Below are 23,896 nucleotides of genomic sequence, written 5' to 3'. Positions count from 1 at the left end.
TTCAGTATAAGATGAGGTCAATGTGGAAACTTTTGACTGGCATATTTTTCAACATTTCGGTCTCTATTTATACAGAAGTCGACCTGCATGAAATTCCTTTCGGTTTCCACCGGCTCGAAAATGGGTTCTGTTTCAATAATGCCATGATGTGACGTAACCCGTAGAACTGTCATTATAGCAATGTGGTAGTTGAAAGGTTATATAAACCCAATTACTGTACGAAAGAAGTAGCTGGAAATTGCTTTAGACGGCATACTGTTTGACTTTGGTGCATGCAGGTACAGGCACCTTATATCTTTCACTTTATCTCCAAGGATATGCAAAAAATGCAGCTAATTAGTCAATAGGTCCTAGAATGTTGTGTAATTACATGAAATATGTAATAGAATATTTTTCTATAGGTAGAAAATACTTCATCAGTATGATAAAATAAGGTTAATATATATTACAATCCGACCTGGTACTTGTCATGTGCACCTTACCTTTTTGCTTCTGTATCAAATTTGACAAAAAAACATTGGCCGAAATGATTTAGATTTACTAGTAAACACATTGACGACGTTGTAAAAACTAAGCCTACACTCCCACGTTTTATGGAGGTGAATGAGGAGAAACTCACTTTCTGTTTTAAAACACGTTGGTGGAGAATTCATTGGGGAAAAAAAATGAGCGGATTCTTGCGCACCTCGTAAGGAAATAATAAATCATAAAGTAGTACCCCCATTGTCGAGTAAAAAGTTCAAGCTTTATTGTCACATCGTAAAAGCACGAGTAGAACACCGTCTAACGCGTTTCACCTTAGACTTAATCATGGAATCGTACATGTATGATTAAGCCTGATAAGGTGCAAGTTCTTCTGTGGGCTGCACGTTCATGCAGAGGAACCTCTATTGGCCGGTCCTAGGGTAACTGGTGCTCCAAGCGAGGTGCCGGCAAGCTCTTGGACACACCTGTGGTGCCTAAAGTTCACATAATTATATTTTTTTAATATATCTTGTTCGCAGGCTGCTCTTTATGGATGTGGCTGCTGGGCTGAGAACACTGGAGTTCACAATCCTTATTCTACAGCTGTGAGTACTTCAGGTATTTGCTGCTTCATTTCCATGTTTACTTACTACTCCTGTAACCCAATTACTTACTGCAGAATTTGGGATCTCAGACGGAGATAAACAGGAAATGGTATTTGTATTTCACACCAAAGTTATAAAAGCCCAGTTTGCTTCTACATGGACTCAAAGAACAGTTGGCTGTTTATATTAAAGTCACTGTGCAGTATTATGGAAAATATATTCATCTTTATCTGGGATGCTACAATTCTTTACTGTATAGATATTTTAAAGTACCTGAGAGAGAAATGAAACAAAAAAAATATCATCAGTGAATGTTTGATTAGGCGACAGCAGCAAGAGCCTGTCCAGTATCCCAAAATCTCTTGGCACTGGCAGGCAAAGTATGGAATATTCCTGTTGAGACGCTTACTAAGTATTTACATTTCAGGCATATCACTGCAATAATCACAACACAATATGTGTCTTTAGCTATGTGTCCCTTTAGGCACGTAACGGGCTGTGAGCTTGTGCACATAGCATTCTGTGACCCAACATAGGGAATTGATGGTGGCCATATTGTCCTTGGCTCTGTGCTGGCATAGAGATGATTATGTATTAATGTACATAGCACTATAATGCTCGGTGATGTAGAATGACTAAACAGGTCATAGCAAGCTGTGGATGTCAAAACAGTTCTCATACAGAAACATAAGATGAGGAAAGCTTACCATTTAGAGAGAAGCTGGTAAATGTATGTTTAAATTACCTTATAGTTTTGCTAGCCAAATGACTCATTTAAACATCATTTAAATCCTCTCCTTTTTTTAAGCATTTAGGGGTTATGGGAACCTAATTCAAGTGAAATTGCCTAATTTCAAAAAGAACATTGAGCACAGTGTATTATTAAACAATATAAGAGAAGGTTCTATGCGATAACACTCACAAGAGATGATCAAGCTGCATAATGTTACATAATCTTATCGGTTTATTACTTAAGCCGTCAACTTGTTTATATATCCATTAAGCTGGAGCTTGACATATCTCAGGAGCCAGGTGGCTATAGACTTTTAGATCACTGTCCTAACCTTTTGTGCTATTTGATATTGATCTCTAAAACTTCCTTCTAGCTCAGAACTTGTTCACAAGTTTTTTTTCCAGCCCTGGATGGAGCAGATAGTCGGACAATACAATATTAATTTAAAAAAAAAACCTCAGAAAATTTGAGTTATACATAATATAGCATTGTCTGGAGTTAAAGGACTCGATAAACCATAGCTATGGAATTTTGATGACGCAACTTTTGGGTCTCAGCAGTAACTTTTTATTTAGAAGTTTCTAACTCTGATTTGGATAATATTTTCTATATGTTTTACTTTCCTGAGAGGTTGATAGATAGGTAAGAAGTGGCAGAGGCTAATACAGTGGGGCAATTTAAACATACATGGTATAGACACGAAGCAATCCTAAATCTAAGGTGTGAAGGGCTGATTAAGGCTGTTGCGTAACCTTTCTTTATGTTGTATTCCCTTTGAGAAAGCTTTATTTTTTACAAGAGGGCACTGCAGGTTCTCAAATGTCAGCGTATGATATAATTAAGGACAGGAATATCATAGAACAACATGGTATGTGGCTTAATTTTACTTTAGAAATGTAATTTAAAACCAGTTCAATTTTTTTTTATCTTTAATACAATATAAAAATTACAAAGGATCGCAAAGACGTAATATGTAGCAATTACATGGCATTACATTGTAACCTCCTCGAGTTACACACTCCCGACTCACAAATTTTTAAGCGTACAAATTATAATATCTCTGCGGAAAGATAAAGGAGCGTTTTTTTAAATATCTGAGAATATTTTATTGCAGAAGTGACTTTGTCAACAAGAAACTTGACAACTTTTATCGTCCATCACTACTGGATGGTTGTTTACAAAAAGAGTTAGCCGTTCACAACCATGCCAATATAGTGGTTTGCTGAAATTTGTTAGCCCCCCAACACCACATTTGTGAATCACTATGATGCTATTACCCGTCTCCCCCTGTGCCGTTACTGTAACCCCTTACAGTATCATCTACTGGAGAAACTTCTGTCCTTCAGAATGTATACACCAAGAAACCAAAATTGTATGCTGCTGGACAAACAACTCTGCAATTACAAAGACAACTAGATAGCCATCTGTGCTAACATGGAAGGATTCTGAAACCTGATGTTGTTCAGTACCTATGTAAAGTGAAATTCCCCCCCAATAACAAATGGGACGTAATTACCATCAAGAAATAAGAGTATGTTGCTAACCTCGGTATAATGCAATAGTCATGTTGGAAGGCACTTTTGTGTGGGGGTGATAGTTCCGGCTTAGTGAAGGTGGAAGTTACTTTTCTTCCATGGCATGCTTTATTTTGTAGGAATATAACTATAAAAATAAAAAGTATTTTTTTTGTTGTATTTTATTTTTAACACCATCTGTCTTGGGGAGTTTGCGCAATCTTTGTTGCGTCTTCTGGGAATTCAGGTTTGGCGACCTTACAATTTTGAATTAAATATAAACTTTTCTTAATTTTTTTTTTTTAATATTGCCATCACTTGAACGCTTAATACAACTTTTCTCTTTGAAGTTACAGTAAATAAATGCGGTCGTTATAGCAACATGTCCGTTTTTTTTGCAAGCGTGTGAGGATTTAAAATTACTTGGGAACAGAAAATACGCCTCGGGAATTGGCTTGCCAGAACGAGGGATGGTGTCCATCATTCTAACTCAGCCAGCCAAGTCTAGCACATAACATGTACACACTGACTGCTGCGTCTGGCCCCTTTAATCTGCCTCGGCTGAACTTTGATCACTCTTAAATATAGTCTGTTTATTTAAAGTAGAATAATATGCATATAATAATAGTGAATTCTCCTTCCTCTTATATGATGAGTAGCCTGCTCGTTTTCGGTGACTGTAAGAACTGATTTTATTTGTATTTGGCTTTTCTGCTACTTATTGTCTTTAATTACATGAATTACTTGCAGTTCTACACTGCCCTTTGTTCGCTGAATTCAATATATGTATATATTGCGCTAATATACGTTGCTAGTAGTAAGGCTCTTTGATATATACAGTGCCCATGTTTCAAGTTATTGTGGATGGATCAGGAGAAATTAGTGACATTAGAAGGTTAGTGTCTTATAAGTAGGCTGTAAATGGACTAACTTCATGGTTGAAATACTTTGCTTTTCTCTTTGTCTGCCTGTCTAAGTTTATGAATATTTGCCCCGGCTAGGTTTATTTTGTATCCATATCAGTATACTATGAGATCACAATCTGATGCCAAAACATATTGATTGTGTGCTTTCATACTGTACGTAAGTAAGGTCGGGGGGAAAAAAAAGTATCGACATAGCGCAATGTTACGGTTATTTTTATTCTGAGCGCAACAAAACCCCTAGAGTCAGGTAGCTGTGGCTTGTAGACCTGTGTATAGGCACAAAGAATTTGACTGGATTAGAACCTACTGGACCATCTGGTGCCCGTTATCTCCTGCTGGGAATTTTCTATTTTAGGTTCAAAGCCCATGTGCCTAACACCATGCATGTTAAATTCCCTCCCTGTATTGAAGATGTTTAAGGCTGACCTCTGTGTTTATACCCTTTCCTGACTTAATAAAAAAAAAAAATCAAATATGGCTCCAACAGCGTCGCAAATTTCTGTGCTGCAACTTTTTAGGAAATTTTTAGGGAATCGCAAGCTTCCTCTGGGCTCGATGGTTCATCATTCAGCAGGTGCAGAGTGGCTTTGTGGTATATAGAGTTACTCTGAGTATTTGGGATTGCCCTAAATACTTTTACAATGCATGAAATTTCCCAATATGTTTTTATATAATGTTTTCAGTACCCATGTCTGGCTTAGCCATTAGCCAGCATTATGTGGTAAAATTAGACGCACACAGACACACGCAGAACTGACACTTAGAAATTATCACTGCAAAGGAGACCTTTTACCATCTAGGTATAGAGGACTGCTGTATATAGGTCTATTTTTTCACTAAGGTTTTTGGTGCTAAATAGTAACTCTAGTGATTACTGGTTTTACCCATGCGTTTTAAACAGGATTTGTAAAAACAATAATGAAGTTAAGGGGAACCAATGTATGTGTGGAGCTGCTCCCTTAACTATGCTTTACAATCATTGGTTTTCTCTGTGTGTGACACACATACAAGAAAAGACAAGGATACACAACAGAGATACATCGCTCACACAGTTATACAGCTGAGGCCGAACGTTTACATACTCCTAGGCTAAAGAAATTCATACTTAAGTTTTCACAACTCCACACCTTTCTGTTACCATACTTTTCTTGGCAAGTCAATTAAGACATCTACTCTGTTCACACGAGGGGTAGTTTTAAAACAATCGATTAGAGATAGAATTCTTTCAGCTTCTTCCACAAGTCCAGCTTCTCCTTAGGAGTGATTTCCAAAGAACTGCAGGTACAACGATCAACTGTACAAAAATGTGTACACAAATATAAAAAGTATGGTCCCACACAGACTGCATCATTCAGGAAGGAGGTACAACTTTACTCACAGGGCTGAATGTGCCTTGGTCAGAGAGATTCAACTTAAACCAGACAACATCAAAGGAGCTGGTGAAGGGATTGGAGGCATCAGTTATCAAGGTTTCTATCATTAGGAGTACTACATCGCCAAATACATCCACACCTTTCATGTTACTTTATATTTCTTATGTGTTAACAGGTGTGAAGTAGATGCCTTAATTGACTTGACATAAGAAATGTATGGTAATATGTGGAGTTGTGAAACCTACGTGACCGTCAGACAGACTGTCCATAGCAATTTCTGATTACTGGAATAATAGTCATTCATGTATAAATAGTGATTGTGTTGCAGACTTATTGTTTATATCACAATAGCAACCAAAAGTTAAGACACTATATGGCCAAACGTATCTGGACGCCCCTTCAAATGATTGATTTTAGGAGTTTCAGCCACATCCATTGCTAACAGCTTTATAAAACCAAGCACATAGACAGCCGCCTCCATTGACGAACATTGGCATTTAGCTGCAGTCTGTTTTTTCGTTCAGTTAGGCAGCACAATATTTTTTTCTTCATAGTTTCCCCTGTATATTTTGACAGTACCACACAGTGTTAATTTGAAGACGAAATATTGACATAAAGTAGCAGTTTTAATATAATGAATTGTGGAACACAATATTGCTTCCCCATGTTGTTCCATTGGCTCTACTTCTGAAGTATTATTCGGCATTTTTCCAAATAAATGTGGTCTGTAACTGTTGAGCATCTTTTGTCTGCTGTTTGGTATTTCTTTTAAATAACATTTTTTTTATTTGTTTGGACATTAACTTGGGCTATTGGTATATTGAAAATCTAAGAGCGATATATTTTAGGACTGTTATAAATAAAGTAATCAAGTGTACATGTCAGCGTGCTTGCATAATGTATATAGAGTGGTAGGCTTTCTTATCAACCGTTTACCTTGCCCACTGCTGACCTTGGCTGTCTTGAGATGTGCAACTAACGAGCAAACTCTATATATCAGTGGACCAGGATATAGTAAAAAGGAGAATCCCAAGTTCACGTTTATCACTGTTTTGTAATTGTAAGCCTTGTGGAACTCTGTTGCAGGGAGGGTCAAAACTTGCAGGACTGGAAGGTCAGGAACATGGTCGTATCAGAAGCAGAAAATCCGTCTAATCCGAGGGGTAGGCCAGGAGTCGTTTGAAGTCTGAAGCAACAAACGGCGGGTAATCCAAAAGGCAGGAAGAGGTCACAACTCATGTCAAACCAGAAACAGGAACATAATGCAAAAACATGCAGATAATCACTGGAACAGATCACCTGAGTACTTGTTTGACCCACTGTTGGTGCTTAAATACCTGTGACTGACAGGCCACCAATTGATTAATGATCTTCAGGTGTATCGGAAACCTTTCTAGGTAGAAGAATGACGATGGGAGACGGATCCAGTAAGCATAGAGTTTCTTGGTAGGTGCAGGGTCTTGTTCAAGTCATGTGGCTCCCAAGAGAAATTTATATTTTATGCATTAGGATTTCCTCTTGTTTTAGGATTAGCAAACGTGCTGAAATTGGATTTTCAGCATAATAAACAGTGACTATTTTTAACTCTTTCTAATAGTACAGGTATTTGCCATACAAAGAAAGGCAAACCCAATTGAACAACAAAGTGCATTGCTTTCTCCTATCTCACATTTGACCTAAGTTGATTTGAATCAAAGATTACAGAAAAATACACAGTTGCAATGTATAACACAACAAAGAGAACGTGGCAGCGATGTCACAAGCGAACAGAGTTGTGAAACTGTAGTTGCGGTATGTCTCGCGGTATGTCTTGCGGTCTGCTGTTTCACCTTTATTGTACGGTGGTTGCGATAAAACAGGTGATTAGTCTCATGCAGATCCTTCTGTCAGTACTATCCTCAACACTTGTGAACATTGGGCAAGTGTTGTAGCCCAAATCGTGTGTCACATAAATTTAGTTAACATTTTTTTTAAAGCTTGTGTTCCAAACACGATACAATGCGAAAATAGCAAAGGCATGTGACTTTTGCAGCCCAGTACCCGTTGGCACAATACCAAACAACATTCTACTCTTATAACATCAGATGATACTTCTCAGATGCATGTTAATGTTATATATAATAGTGGCTAGTAGCCAACAGGTTCATGCATTGTATGCTATCATAGGAAGCATTCTGCAGTCTATAGCCTATGATTTGGCTTTAGAGGTGGCCCTATAGTGTATACATATGAGGTGCTGGGAAAACAAAACAGTATCTGAATTCTGTGATGGAAGTCACGTCTGTGTTCTGCAGCACAACCTGACTCAGGAGTTAGAGTGAACCATCTTTGGAGCCCATGTCAAATTCGTCTTTTTTTTCAGCATATGGCTCCCAGAAATAAGACTGGAGTTTTATTTCTTTCGTTCATCAGGAGTCCCTTTCATGTTTCGTAATTGAAAACGTGTGTGTTCCAGTGTGTGCAGCTTTGGATGTGTATGCCCTCTGGCACTTCTGTTTCTAATTTCCTGAGTTAAAAGCGCAGTCCTTCAAAAGAACTAGAACTACAATAATTTCTTTCTGACGTGTTGCTGGTAGGCCCTGCTCCACAGACGTTGCATTCTCTTCAGCCACTTCAGGTCCACGAGTTGTGACTGCTCTATGGATCTAGGAACCCGTCGTGCTTGTTAGGATTTTTTTTTTATTTATTTCCAGTGTATCCCAGACCCATCCTGAATTGTCAATTATTTGGCTTCCTATGGTGGCGCCCAAATTAATACATGGGTTGTGCCTCATTATAGGCTGCCTTTCTACATCTTTTGTTGTGGTTCCTTAGCAAACATTGAAATTGGATTTAAAAAAAAAAAAAAGCTTTTAATGTGGTTTTTAACTATTTTTGACATTATTTCAAGAATGACGAGCCATCTTTGGAAGGGCTTTATGTAAATAGATTGGTAAGCAGTAGAATAGGTTGGGTTATGTTTGGCTGGTAATGGGAGAATAGCATATTATCCTGCTTATAATGGGAGCATAGCATATTAGTCTTCTTATTCTCAAACCTGTCCTCTACAAAGCCATTGGAATATATCCATCTTTTAATATGCAGCTATTGTGGTTTTCTAGGCGTATAACACTCGCCCTAGGTAATATATTTGAAATGTCAAATATCCTTTCTTAAACCTGATATGAAGTAACATAGGTTTTGCTACCAAAATTACTAAGTACATCAAGTTCAAACCTTCTACCTATCCTTTCTGCTTTTGATCCAAAAGAAGGCAAAAAAACCCCTCTAATTAAACATTTAAAAAATGTTGCCACTAGGGAAAATATTCCTTCTTCACTTTGTTGTATATGAAATATTCACTCAGATGATGACCTTGTTCTGTGTATGTTTCTATTAATGAACGGGTCACTGGAGAGGTCTTCATATTGCCCCTCACAGATATTTATACAATGTTATAATATCCCCTCTAAGACAATGTTTTTCTAGTCTATAGATGTCTCTCTTCAAAACTTCAAAACTCTCCTTTGCACTTTTTCTAGAATGTCCTTTTTAAGGACCGGTGCACAGAAATGCACTCCATATTCAAGGTGAGGTTTTACCATTGACTTGTAAACCGGCAAGATGATCTCCTCCTCTCGTGAATCAATACCACGTTTTATTCATGCCAGTATCTTACCGGCCTTTGCAGCTGCTGACTGGCGTTGGGTACGGTTGCTAAGTCTGTTCTCTACAATTATTCCTAAATCTTTGTCTTTGGGGTTTTTTCTCCCAAGGAGATACCATGTAAAGTAAATTAGAAGAAGGGGCTTAGGAGGAATTATTTCTGATGATTTAAAGGTAAGCAGACAATGCAATAAAGTATCTCAAAAAGCAAGCAAGCAAGATGCTGGGTTGCATAGGGAGAGGCATTGGTAGCAGTAAGAGAGAGGTGGTTCTGCCAATTTACAGATCTCTGGTCAGGCCTCACCTACAGTATTGCGTAGGAAACCCCATCTCCAGAAGGATATTGACACATTGGAGAGAGTTCAGAGGAGAGCTACAAAAATGGTAAGTGATGTGCAGGACAGAAATTATCAGGAAAGGTTAAAGAATCTCAAAATGTTTAGCTTGCAGGGAAAGAAGAGGGGGGGGGGTTGCAATAGAAACATTTAAACACGTAAAGGGATTTAACAAAGTACTGTAAGTAAGCTTATTTGAAAGGAGGAGCGATGTTAGAACAAGAGGTTCTTAAACTTGAACGCTAGAGGCTTAGATGTAACATAAAGAAGTTCTACTTTGTTCAGAGGGTAATAGATGAATGTAACAGTCTCCTTGCAGAAGTGGGGGAATTTAAACATGTATGGGATAGACTTAAAGCTTTCCTCACTATAGTAGGACCTGACCAAAGACTGATAAGGTTTTAAACCCCTTACATGATGAAAAATGGGCAAACTAGAAGGGCCAAATGGTTTTTATGCCGTCAAATCATATTTCTATGTTGCATTGTTACTTTTCCCTTAATGCATAGCTTTACATTTGTCTGTACTGAATCTTATTTGCTACTCGACTGCCCATTGTAACCTTGTGTAAGGTCTTATGACTACTGTTAGACAAATGCATTAAAGAAAAAGAGAAACGTAAATTCATCCAGTTTTTCCTCTGTACGCTGTCCCTGCAAATCACAATAAGCTCTACAGTCCTGCTTTCCTGATCACAGAATGTATGATCGGGAACAGGGATGTCATCAAAGATTCCAGCAGGGCCTCTGATACCACAGGCATAATTATGCTAGTACCAACTTTCACACAGGAAAGGAATGCCTGAACAGAATCAGGCATCCAAACACTTTAAGGGTAACTGGCACTCTGTATGAGCGCGGTTACTCTGAGTCAATTCAGAGCACAGGATACTGATGTTTGCTGACGGTGAATATTATAAAACTTACAGTTGAGGTTAATGTCTTTCTTGTTTTTGTTAAATATTTTTGCATCATCAATTAAACTAGAAGGGTTATGCTACTTTAACTGCAGTAATATTAAATAATATGTTTTGTATAATATAAAGTTTTCAGGCAGTTGTATATAAGTCATTTGTGTTAATTCTAGATCTGTTGCATAGTGGGGAAAAAGGGGAATAGTAAAGTCATTGAAGGAACTGTGAATTCTGCTTTTTATCTAAACCTGTTGTGGTAATGTCACATTCTCCCATCCCTGTTCATGCCCCAGGTCCACTGCAACAAAATACTTCTAACCAGCTGCTGTATAAAGCAACTTGCTGTCTCTGATCACATGGCCTGGAACTACCTATCAATTCATTGGCAGTCAGACATTCTGGAGCTTGATGCCATTTGTTGTCTTTGAATTTGGTGCGTTTTTAAGGCTTCACTTAGTTATTGGGTCAAAGTTGGAGCTGTCTGTTCAAAGAGCCAGCGTCTTACTACTCTGAGTGCAGTCTTCAAGAATTGCTTGTGTGTGTTTTGACATTGACTGACAGCTGCGACTCTTATTTACCCTTTTGGCTTGCATGTTAAATTGGATGTGCTTTTACCTTGCAGAGGGGTGGGACCTTCTGGCCCTGGGGGAAAGTAAAGCCGAGTTGGCCCGCTGGCCCCTGGCTCCCCATCGAATGCACTGGCCTACATGTATACACTCAGTTATACAAACTTAACACACTCACGCTAACACAGATACACACCTAAATAAACATATATTTACTCATACTAACACACATTTCCTCACACACCACTTACTAACACACATACATGTCCATGCTCACACACAAGCATACATACACCAACGCTTACACTTACAAATTCAAATTAACACAGACTTATTAACATATTGTCTTTCTAACATACATACATACATCCTCCCTTACCCCGTCACACGGTAACTCCCCCCCACCCTCACTAGCCCTTACCTCACCGGCAGCGTTCTCTCTGGCTACTCACACACTGGGCTAGCAGCCTCGCTTACACCGCAGGGTTATGTGACCTCACTTTGCTGGTCCAAAATTGTTCATAAAGGGCCAGTCTGACCCAAAGGCGTCAGCGGCTAAATATATAGTGTGACACAGATATAGTGTGACCCTGACACATCGCAAACTCCTCTGTCTTCTTATACACTTGTCTTCAGAAACACACACTTTTGGGCTTGGGTACATACATTTGGGTGCATGCATTTTGTTACAGGACACTTAGATAATATAAAGGATGATTGTGTCTTTAGTCCTGTGTTTTAAGCTTGCTTTAGTCGTGCAAGGACCAAGCATCTAATGTTTCCACTACTGCCGGAGACTGGCTTCGATGATCAACACGTGATATTACTTAGTGGGCTATTATATTTAGCCTGTGTCTATTTTAACATGCTATCCTAGCGGTTTGTCTCACATGCTGACTCTGGGCGGATTCTGGTGTGCCCAACACTAATGAAGTTACCAGCTCTGGAAGGCAGGAACATCGGTTATTTATGCCACAAGATACTCCCAGGCTTCAGTGGTTAACATAATATATTTTCTGATTCTATGTTTGTGTCCATCCATCTCCCCTCTATCTATGTAATTTCTGTTCACTACACTGAATTATTTCATTTAGGGGTTTCTAATACAGATAAGATGAACCGACATGATTATGCTTTGGTACTTAATAATGGTAATAGCGTTTGTAGGAGCACAGTCGACCTTCAGGTAGGTCTCATTGAGGTGTTAGGATGTCCGGATTTAAAGTGGGAGATGAATCTAGCAGTGCAAATTTCTCTCCACTTTCGTGATCAGAACAAAAATAGACAGCTTTTAAATATTAGGGGTGGAAAGTTTGCTGCGCCTCCACTATATTTTTTCCTATAGTTAGATTTATGTGTATGTCCTATTAAATAAATCATTGGTCTGATATTTGGTTCTATACTCATGTCACAGTTTTTCTTACAGCAAAATGAGTTTTTTTTTCTTTAAGAGGTCATCTTTCTAGGCTTGCTTTTCTTTGAGGTTGACATATTAAAGGATTCCTAGACTATGACTTGCAGGTGTCTGGTTAGTAATATATGCGCACACACACATAATATAATGGAAATGTTCCTTACAGATGTAATAGGGCTTTTCTGTTTGCATATCATCACTTCTATAATGTTTTTCAGGGCTGCAGATTGTATCTCTCCATACAGCTTCTGTATTTGGCAGCTTGTCCCTTTAATTGTTTCCAGCTTCCAGAAATACTGAAACAATGAAAGTATGGAATGATATGTGACTGCGTTACGGTCTTGGGCGCTATGTGTCAGGGATTAGCTGTAAATCCCCATTTCATAAACCTGCATACTGCAGGCTCAATTTAGGTAGTCAGAAATGGTGTACAGCTTTACTTAAAGCTTACTATTTGATTTATCAAACAAAGTATGAATTCTTTTTTTTATGTCTTACTAGCATATTTAATCTTGAGCAATGTTTTTGACATTTTAGCCCATAAATGGGCAATAAGTCATATACTGTTCGAACACCTTGCGCTCCCGGCTGGCTTTTTAATAGCATCTCAGACTCCTAGTACCTCCTCGCCTGCTAGCAGCTGGTTCATTTTCTTTGGCATGTGGCATGTAATGTAACTAGGACAGGACTTTAAGGCAGTATTCTGGGAATACCATGTAGTACCAAGTCGTTTTCTCAGCTATGCTTTTGAGCGGGAAATGTATCCCATAAGTGGCAAGAATACCTACATAGTTGAGGGAATGTAGAAGTTTGCGATGTTGGCAAGGGCATTTGGGCTACTTGTTGGAACAAAGGTGAATAGAAAGGTAAAAACATTTACACACAAATCAAATATTATTACAGGAAGAAAAACCAGTTTAGTGAATTTGATTTCCCCTTCGCCTTTGCTTTAATTCATTTTAATGCTCATCATTTTATTACTAGTTAAAGTGATAAACTTGTTAATTTTAAGACTGATCGTCATTGTAAAATCCTATTTTCCAAGGTTTAAGTCAATAAACGTTGAATTATGGTATTCCAATAGGATGTTAACAGACACTGTACAAAACTGGGGAAAACCAGTAAGGCAGACTGTGCCTGAAACGTGTATATTTTCTACTAGATAATAAAGCCCACGATACTGCGGACACAGTGGGACGGGATCATAATTTATTCCCCCTAGCATAGAGATAAGGGGACCATCTGCCCCAACCAAGCAACCCCCACATGCCACCTCTCAGCATGGGCTGAGCTCTTTTGTTTGAAACCAATGAGATGACATACTGTGTTACTCAGTTACCCAAGTTTGTCTTATTATGGATATGTTTCCTCACAGTGTTGTTTTAAGAATTGTGTTTGGAATTCCCTGAAAGTATAAATTTCCCTTGAATAGTTTACTCTATAGTTTTATAGTATTAGTAGCATTGGTGTGTTTTGTTTTCTTCTATAGGCTGTGGAGAGCACCTTGTGCGGACCATATTGGCCAGAGAATGTTCACTTGCTTTGCAGGCTGAAGATGCTCATCAGGCTTTGCTGGAGTCTATGCAAAACAAGTTTATTGGTAAGCAAACTTTACTGAAAATATTCACGACATAATAATAAATTATTAGCATGTGTAAAATGAACTGTGTTTCACATGAAGTATTTTTTTTTATTTTGGATAATATGTGGATGGTTAGCTTTGCGCTTTCAATTCTATTCAAGTTGATTGGCTGTATGTATGCATGTGTGTGTATATATATATATGTATATGTGTATATGTGTGTGTATATATACACACACACACACACACACACACACACACACACACACATATAAAGAGTGCAATGGCAAAAAGTGCAGATACATAGAAATAACAATGAGTGAACTGCACACCAAACAGGGAAATTTAAAGAAAAAAATAATTAAAAAAACAAAACATTGAAACTCCTAATAAGAGGTAAGATTTTGTATGTCCCTTAATGCATGTGCTGAAATTTAAAATTTAAAATGATTGAATGCAGGAAGGACAGACATCTTTGTGGATGCCAATTTGTGGACCTGTAGACCATAGTCAAAGTGTGTATGTACAGTCTTGTGGAAAAGAAAGTACATCCTCTTTGAATGCTGTGGTTTTACATATGAGGACGTATCGATCAAATGTTCCTTTACAGGTCTAAAAAGTGATACAACCTCAGATGAACAGCACCACATGATATATTACACAGTATCATGATTTATTCAATAATAATAAAGTCAATATGGAGAAACCAAGTGTAAAAAGTACACTTATGATTTCAGTAGCTTGCAGAACCACCTTTAGCAGCAATAATTTGAAGTAATGGTTTTCTGTATGACTTTATCAGTCTCCCACATCGTTGTGGAGGAAATTTGTTCTGCTCTTCTTTACAACATTGCCTCAGTTCATTGAGATTTGCGGGCATTTGTTTCTGCACAGCTCTCTTAAGGTCCCGCCACAGCATTTCAATCAGGTTGATTTCTGGACTTTGACTTGGCCATAGCAACACTGATTCTTTTTCAGCCATGACTTGTTGACTTATAGGCTGGTGTGCTTGGGACCATTGTCCTGTTGCATGACCCAATTGGCCAAGCTTTAGCTGTCTGACAGGTGGCCTCAAATTTCATTCTAGAATACTTTGGTATACAGAGGAGTTCATAGTCGACTCAATGACTGCAAGGTTCCCTGGTCCTCTGACTCCAAAACAAGCCCAAATCATCACCCCTCCACCACAGTGCTCCAGTTTGATCTCTTCTGCCCAAAGGACATTGTTCAAGAAGTCTTGTGGTTTTTTGATATGCTACTTTGCAAACCTACCGTATTCTTTTTAGAGAGAAGAAGTGTTCTCCTGGTAACCCTTCCAAACAGACCATACTTGTTCAGTCTTCTTTTCTAATTGCACTGTCATTAACTTTAATATTTGACTTGCTAACTGAGGCCTGTAGAATCTGAAATGCAAGTACTGGGTTTTTTCCAATTTCTCTGAGCATTGCACATGTGTGTCCTGGTTCATAAACCACAAACAAAAGTCTTGTAACCAAAATATGATATTCTTTATCCAGCATGCAGGTTGTACTTAAGGCATAAAAATCCTACTCCACTTTGGAGGCTAACATGAACTTCACTGATTATTCTACAGGGCAGCTACACCAATCAGCCTTAACATTATGACCACCTGCCTGATATTGTGTAGGTCCCCCTTTTTACTGCCAAAACAGCCCTGACCCGTTGAGATATGCTGTGGTAACTGGCATAAAGACTTTAGCAGCAGATCCTTTAAGTCCTTTAAGTTGCGAGGTGGGGCTTCAATGGATAGGACTTGTTTGTCCGGCACATCCCGCAGATGCTTGATTGGATTAAAATCTGGAGAATTTGGAGGCCAAGTCGACACCTTAAACTTACGTTTATCAAACTATTCCTGAACCATTTTTGCTTTGTGGCACAACGCATTATCTTGCTGAAACGAGGCCAATACCATCAAGGAATACCGTGTCCATCAAAGGATGTATGTGGTCTGCAACAATCCTTAGGAAGGTGGTACGTATCAAAGTAACGTCTGCATGAGTGGCAGGACCCAAGGTTTCCCAACAGAGCATAGTTTGAAGCATCACACTGCCTCCACTGGCTTGCCTTATTCCCAAAAAGCATCCTGGTGCCATGTGTTCTCTAGGTAAGTGACTAGCACACACCTGGCCATCCACGTGATATAAAAGAAAATGTTTCATCAGACAAGGCCACCTTCTTCTGTTGCTCCGCAGTCTAGTTCTTATGCTCATGTGGTCATTGTATGTGCTTTCGGCAGTCAACAGGGGTCAGCATGGGCACCCTGACTGGTCTGCGCCCCATACGCGCCCCATACGCAAGAAACACCTTCCTGCTTCTAATACATCAACTCTGAAGACAAAATGTTCACTTGCTGCCTAATATATCCCACCCACTGACAGGTGCCATGATAACAAGATTATCAGTGTTATTCACTTCACCTGTCAGTGCTCATAATGTTATGGCTGATCGGTAAGAAATACCCAGTAGATTAAATAAACAGCTAAGAAAAATACCCTTTGTTTGCTTTACAGTATAAGCACTCTCTTGTCTCCACCTCCTCACAGTTGAAAGATTGATTGCACTGAAAGTGCCATTCTGGGGTTAATATAGCGCTGCCCACTCACTCTGTCACGATATATTTTTAAGGTATCTTGGGCAAGTGATTTTGTTTTTTTGTTGAAGTGGTAACTTTTTAACTTAACGTGTATTTAGTGTAGCAAGTTTAAAAAGTCTCTAAAACTTGATTCTATGACATTCCATTATAATTCCTGTAAGTAAACAAATGTGAAACATTTTTGCGCCTCAGATGTTCATATTAGATTCATTCCCGTGCCCAGTAACTTCTCTACCAAAGCCCATTTTTTTACATTTCAAGCAAATAAATATATGACTTATGAAGTGAAACATTTGTGAATATTTTGTCAAAGCTGTTTTTTTCACATATGCCTGCCAGATAAAAAGAAACCTTCCAGCTTACCGAAGAATTTGTTTATAGCCGAGATCTGGATAGTGTCATATGCACAACGTGTAATTTTATCTATACTAAAATAGCAAAACAAGTATTTGATATATTATACATAAACTTGTTTGGCAAAATGGTTTCCTCTTGTCCCACTCCTTCCTTGGAGAATAAGCAGGATAAAACAAGTGTATTTAGTTTGCAAAAGAAATCAAAACTAATTTGGATATTTCTAGGTGACGGTTACCAGATGCAGCTATATGCAACCAGAACTCAGATTTACATAAGTGTATTTAAACAGCTAATTAAACCAACCTCATGGGCTTAGTAGAAGTAGCACAGATTGGGAAGTTCTAGAATGAGTCCACACATTTCTGAATATTTTCTTTTGGAATTCACACATACACTCACTGGCCACTTTATTAGGTACACCTTTTCAATTGCTTGTTAACACAAATAGTTAATCAGGCAATCACATGGCAGCAGCTCAATGCATTTAGCCATGTAGCTGTGGTCAAGACAGCTTGTTGAAGTTCAAACCGAGCATCAGACTAGGGAAGAAAGGGGGATTTAAGTGACTTTGAATGCGGCGTGGTTGTTGGCGCCAGATGGGCTGGTCTGGATATTTCAGAAACTGCTGATCCACTTGGATTTTCACGCACAACCATCTCTAGGGTTTACAGAGAATGGTCCGAAAAAGAGAGAATATCCAGTGAGCAGCAGTTGTGTGACGAAAATGCCTTGTTGATGTCAGAGAAGAATGGGCAGACTGGTTCGTGATGAAAGAAAGGTGACAGTAACTCAAATAACCACTCGTTACTACCAAGATATACAGACTACCATCTCTGAATACACAACACGTCGAGCCTTGAAGCAGATGGGCTACAGCAGCAGAAGACCACATCGGGCGCCACTCCTGTCAGCTAAGAACAGGAAACTGAGGCTACAATTCACACAGGCTCAATAAAATTGGACAATGGAAGACTGGAAGAACGTTGCCTGGTTTATTTTCGCAATACCACACGTTGTTTGCTAAGTGCCAAGATGTAACCTAGAAATTTTCCACCACAAAGACCAAGTTTAGCCCATCATTAGTGTCAGCTGTTGGGAAGTTCACTATATTGCTAATGATTTTCTCATTTTCATTAACTTGGAGGAACTTAACATTTCAGAAAGTGTCTCAGTCTCAGTTTGTGACTGCATTTAAAGCAGTGGGTGCAGACATTCTCGAGACAATGAGTGTTTAGATAAAAAAGCCAAAAAAACTAAGGAGTAGCTACTTCTGAATAGTATATACTTCTGGTTTATTTCCTATAACCTTGTTTTGTTTACAGCTTTTTCTTTTGAAACATTGAGTGTATTTTCTTAATAGACAAATCAATTTAACAATTTATTCCCCCCCCCCCATTGATCACAGACAAGTTTCCAGTCCTGCATAACAAATTTCGCACTTAAACCAGGTAAAGATATGGAATGTTTTTTAACGCGAGGCTTGTCTTTGCTCAGTATTGTACAGCTCAACAAATGCACAAACCTGTTCATATATTTCAATAGCCTTTTGATGCTGCTCCAATTGTGCTGTATATCCAGCTACTTTCAGGAGGCACTTGTTAGCAGAGCTGGAGAGAGGTTTGAATACATTACAGATATGAAAAAGAAAATGATGAAATACATGCAATACCGATCACAAAAAAATAAATATTAATTTAACAAAGAAAAATGCTGTATTCACAAAAACCATCCCATTGAGCACACGGACTGCTATTTGTCAATTGTTCTCCATTTCAAAAGTAATACAATGATAAGAATTCTACACTCTTCCCAAGCAATTTTGAAACATGAAAACCAAATACCGGTGAGTGGATTTTTCTTACACAAATGCAATCACCATTTCCAAGTCCAGAGCAGTGGTAGCCTAAAAAACAAAGTATTAGGTCACCTTGGTCTTCACTCTTTGAACAACTAGCTTTTATTTAAGAGGTAGAAGAAAAAATGCCTATTGATTCATATAAATCATTATTTATATAGGGCCAGCAAATTCTTAGGGCAGTTATCGATGCATTGCCCTCTTTTGCTCCAGCTCTCTATATATATAATATGAAATTATTCTTTCGGGATCTACTATAAAATCGGCCCCCATGGAAAATTGGTCATTAACTTTGTTCATAGAAAACTATGAATGAAACATCTCAACCCCAATTAATTTTGGTAAAACAAGGTTGATACTTTATTTTGGTACCAAGATTCAAAAAAAAGGTATGCCAGCACAAAAGGCATCAAAACATTGTTAGGTAAGCGATTAGGATAATACCTTTGATGGTAGATGGTATCATTGCTGGTAGCTGTGGTTCAGGGAGGGCTATGTATTTTATGGTGGTCGGTAAGGACAGGACATGAATGTTTTTTCCTGTGTACCGGCTAGCAGAGATGAAATGAGATTTAATATTAATAAAGCATTTAATTTCGGTTTACAGTATACACTACACACTATCCCTGCCTACCCATGGAATAACCACTCATGCCGCAAACGTTCATTAAAAATAGTTTTTGATTATTCTCCTGTTGTGTTTGTATTTTACAAAATTCCTCAAAAATGTAGGCTCCTGCACATTTTCTTTTGGTGCAAGGTAGTATAACATTTTGTGGATTTCAAGACAGTTGGGGTACATACAGTACTTTGCAAAAAATATAGGCTGCTGTAAAGTAAGAATGCTTTCATAGTTAATAGTTTTCTTTTGTCATTTAACAAGTAAGTAAACGGAAGACAAAATCTAAATCATATCAAAATTTGGTGTGACCACCCTTTGCCTTCAAAACAGCAGCAATTCTTACATAGTTCATATAGTATAGTTACATAGTGGGAAAGGTTGAAAAAAGACCTAAATCCATCAAGTTCAACCCTTCTACCTAACCTTCCTACAGCAAAAAAAAACCCCTAATTAAGCTACTTCAAATTCTGCCATCAGGGGGGAAAATTCCTTCTCGACTCCAAAAGGCAATCAGATTTCTGAAGCTCTAAAATATGAATTCTATTTATATCCCTGTATGTCATGCCTTTCTATAAAAAAAAAAATATATATCCAGACCCCTTTTGAAGGCATTGAATGTATTTGATAACAGCACCCGCCTTGGCAGTGAATTCCATACCTTTATTGTCCTCGCTGTAAAGAATCCCTTCCTTTGTCTATGAAACCTGCGCTCTTCCAGTCTCAGAGGGTGACCTCTTCGTCTTTGTATATTTCTGTTAATGAACAGGTCACTGAAGAGCTCTTTATATTGGCCCTGCATATATTTATATAATGTTATAATTTCCCCTCTAAGACGCCGTTTTTCCAATAAAATAATGTTAACTTTTTCCGTCTCTCTTCATAACTAGTATCTCCCAATCCCCTTATTTTGTAGCCCTCCTTCGCACATTTTCTAGTTCCATAATGTCCTTTTTAGGGACCGGTGCCCAGAATTGTACCGCATATTCAAGGTGAGGTCTTGCTATTGACCTGTAATTGAGGCAAGATGATATCCTCCTCCCGTGAATCAATACCTCGTTTTACGCACGCCAAGACCTTATTGGCCCTTGCAGCTGCTTGGTACACTTCTAGGTACACTTATATATACAGATTTTTAAGAGACTTGGGTGGTAGGTTGTTCCAAAAATCTTGGAGAAGTAGCCACAGTTCCTCTATGGACTTAGGTAGCCTCAGTTGCTTATCTTTCTTCATGTAATCACAGACAGATGATGTTAAGATCAGAGCTCTGTGGGGACGATACCATCACTTTCAATGCTGAAGATAGTTCTTAATGGTTTAGGTTGTGTTTGGGGTTGTTGTCATGCTGCTGAATAAATTTGGGGCCAAACACATACCTCCCGGATGGAATTGCATCATGGATAAATATCTGCCTGTACTTTTAAGAATTGAGGAGACCATTAATTATGACCAAATCCCCAACTCTGTTTGCAGAAATGCAGCCCAAACATGCAAGGCACCTCCATGCTTCACTGTTGCTTGCAAACACTCATTCTTGTACCACTCTCCAACCCTTCGAGAAATAGACTACATTCTGCTACACCCAAATATTTGACCCTGCTGCTCCCCAGTTCTTATGTTCCTGTGTTCATGAATAGTTGGGTCGCTTGGCCTTGTTTCCATTTCGGAAGTGTGGCATTTTGGCCACAATTGACTGCTCTGGAAAGCAGATGGATGTACCGGGATCCCCTGGTTTTCTGACGACAATGATACGCTGATAGCACTCCTGGACATCTTCCGATTGTGAAGGGAAGTAAGTGTGACGTGACTTTCATTAGCCAACCACTGCCCGTTCTTTTTTGCGTTTCTTCAAAAGCGTGGACAGAACATCTGGAAACCCCTGTCTGCCTTGAAATTTCTGCCTGGGAAACACCTAGCTGATGCAGTATTACTACCTTGTGTCTTGTTGCTGTGCTCAGTCTTGTCATGGTGTATGACTTTCGACATTAAACTGTCTTCAGCAACCTCACCTTGTTAGTGAGTTTGGCTGTTCCTCACCCAGTTTTATTCCCCCCCCCACGCCGGCTTTTGTTTCAGTTAATGATTGTGTTTCATTTAAATTGATGAGCGCTTGTTTGGTAAAAATTGTTTAATCATACAGCTAACCATATGCCTACAAAATCCCTGAATTTGTGCAAGTGTACCTGGAAGAATTCATGGTGGTCACACCAAATATTGATTTAATGTAGATGTCTTCTGTGTGCTCACTTTGCAGTTTGTTAAATGATAAAAATAAACTAACATGCATGTTTGAAAGCTTTCTTACTTTATAGCGTTTTTCTATATATATCTTTTGTACAGTACTGTAGATAAATGGTGCTCTAGACTAAGGGTTGTTTTGCATCTGCACAAGTATGTGAAGATGTCCAAATGGGATTTAACGTTGGAGATTGTGTAGTTGATTGAACTGTGTTGCTAACATTTGGTTTATTGTTATAGAGTAGCCTTAAAGTGTGGCTTTAGCTCCTTAAGCATCAGGGTTATCGTACACCTACAATAATGGTCAGATGTGCGTAATTAGATGGGCCAAATGGTTCTTATCTGCCGTCACACTCTATGTAAAACCAAAGCTTTTTTTTTGCGTGCTTGTATGCTTTTCTTCAGCTAAAATGTTTCTAATTTACTGTATCCCTGCAAATGATATATTCATTTCTCAGACAATTAGGACTTTTAAATAATATTTATACCTACAAAATGATTAGAAATACATTATTTTCTAAAACCACTGCCATGTAGAAACTCAATTTATGTTTAACCCCCAGGTAGATTAATACCTCACCTATAAAGGCTTTTAGGTATATGGAAACCAAAACAGTCCCTTTTATAATGGTTCATGTTAATTATATACAGTATATACCATATTATTATGCCTCACCAATAATTTACACTGTAAAATAATTATGCAAAAAGCATGTTTATGTGAACATATACTTATATACCCCAAAAAGATTTTTTTCTTCTTCTAGAGAAAGCTGTCAAATTATTTTCTAACAAAAACAAACAAAAGGTTTGATGATTGGTATCTGAACAGTTATGGCGCCATTTTTTATAATGAAGTACATTTTTCTAAATATTTACTTAAGTCTTGTATTATGAATCTAACTCTTATGTCAAATATACTCCTCAGGGTAAGTAAAAAAAATAAATGTGAATAGCTTCAGTCACTATTTAAAATATTAAAGTTTTATTAGTTACATAATCCTTTTTTTATTTTTTCATCTCTGAATCTCACTTTGCTGCATAGAACCATAAAAAAAATGTTTAATTTTTTTATGGTACATTTTTATGTAAATCAATTAACCCGAGTCTTCTACTTTGCCTGGGCTTCCATTATTTTACTATATCCCCCTAATAATTAAAATGATAATTTGTGTAAAGATCCCACATTACTTGTTTAAGAGGTAAAAAAAATACTGTTCATGAAAAGCATTTTTTTTTTCCCATTTCTTTCTGGAAATGATATTTGAAGTTTAGAAACGTTTGGAAAATTCAGTTAGCATATTCAGGCCAGATGAAGAGGGAAAGGGTTAGGCACTATCAACTTTTCATGCTGATTTAATTTTGAACAAAATTGTTGCTTGTTTTGTGTTTAGAGGCGCCTCATTTTAGCTATTTCTGTCTATTTCTTCCATCCTATTTAAAGAGCATCTCAAAATGACTCTAAAGAGTTTGGGAATTCTTCCAAGCAGGGAATGCCTGGCTTAGACACTTGGAACTTTCTAAGCTCCAGGTGATGGACAAACCAATGGCAGATGTAGATTTGTTTTATGTATATCAGTATAGAGCCAACCAACGATTTAGTAGTAAAAATAAAATGCATGGTATAATTGGGCATGTGAAGCATATTTGTTGAATGTTAATGCACTGGATTGTGATCTGTTGAGTGGTTAATCGAAAAGTGTAATAACAACAAATAAAAGGTTTTCTGTATATGCATGGCCTTTCCAATAATATAAATATCAGAAATGGGGATGTGTTACTGATCTGTCCTTTTAATATGGAGCCAAGTTTATGAATTTCAAAGTTGCCAACATTTTTTTGTGTTTTTAACACATTGAGAAGAACTTGGACAAGGAACCATAACTGATAAAATATGGTTTATAAAGCGCAGTTACCTTGTCTTTTGTTTGTTTTTATCCACAAAGAGCATCCTATGCCAGAATGAATAATTCTTTGTTTTTATATAATATTCTTAGAACTTACTTTGAGTTCAATTGTTAGTTGACTGCAAATCATGTAGCAGGAGGAAAGCCAACTAAGATTTACTTTAAACTCAATAAAGCTGTCAAACTCAGCTGCCTGTTCCACCAACTGGTGGATTTGACCAGTAATCGATAACAC

General features: G+C 38.0%; 1 protein-coding gene across 5 annotated transcripts in view; it reads left to right on the top strand.

Annotated features, from left to right (window-relative positions):
• The window catches only part of TASP1 (taspase 1), a 73,358-nt gene that overhangs the window by 32,411 nt on the left and 17,051 nt on the right, over positions 1-23,896 (top strand). For 3 of the 5 annotated variants that reach the window (XM_053461354.1, XM_053461352.1, XM_053461353.1), the window contains exons 11-12: positions 1,005-1,083; positions 13,979-14,089. In XM_053461354.1, coding sequence (XP_053317329.1) covers positions 1,005-1,083; positions 13,979-14,089 — 190 coding nt within the window. The remainder of the gene's footprint in view (positions 1-1,004; positions 1,084-13,978; positions 14,090-23,896) is intronic. The other 2 variants (XR_008351200.1, XM_053461356.1) reach the window with 1 other exon arrangement.

Source organism: Spea bombifrons, chromosome 3 (genome assembly GCF_027358695.1).
Source record: "Spea bombifrons isolate aSpeBom1 chromosome 3, aSpeBom1.2.pri, whole genome shotgun sequence".
Lineage (NCBI taxonomy): Eukaryota > Metazoa > Chordata > Amphibia > Anura > Pelobatidae > Spea > Spea bombifrons.
The sequence above is the reverse complement of the archived record's forward strand: the minus strand, read 5'-3'. Positions and strand labels throughout refer to the sequence as shown.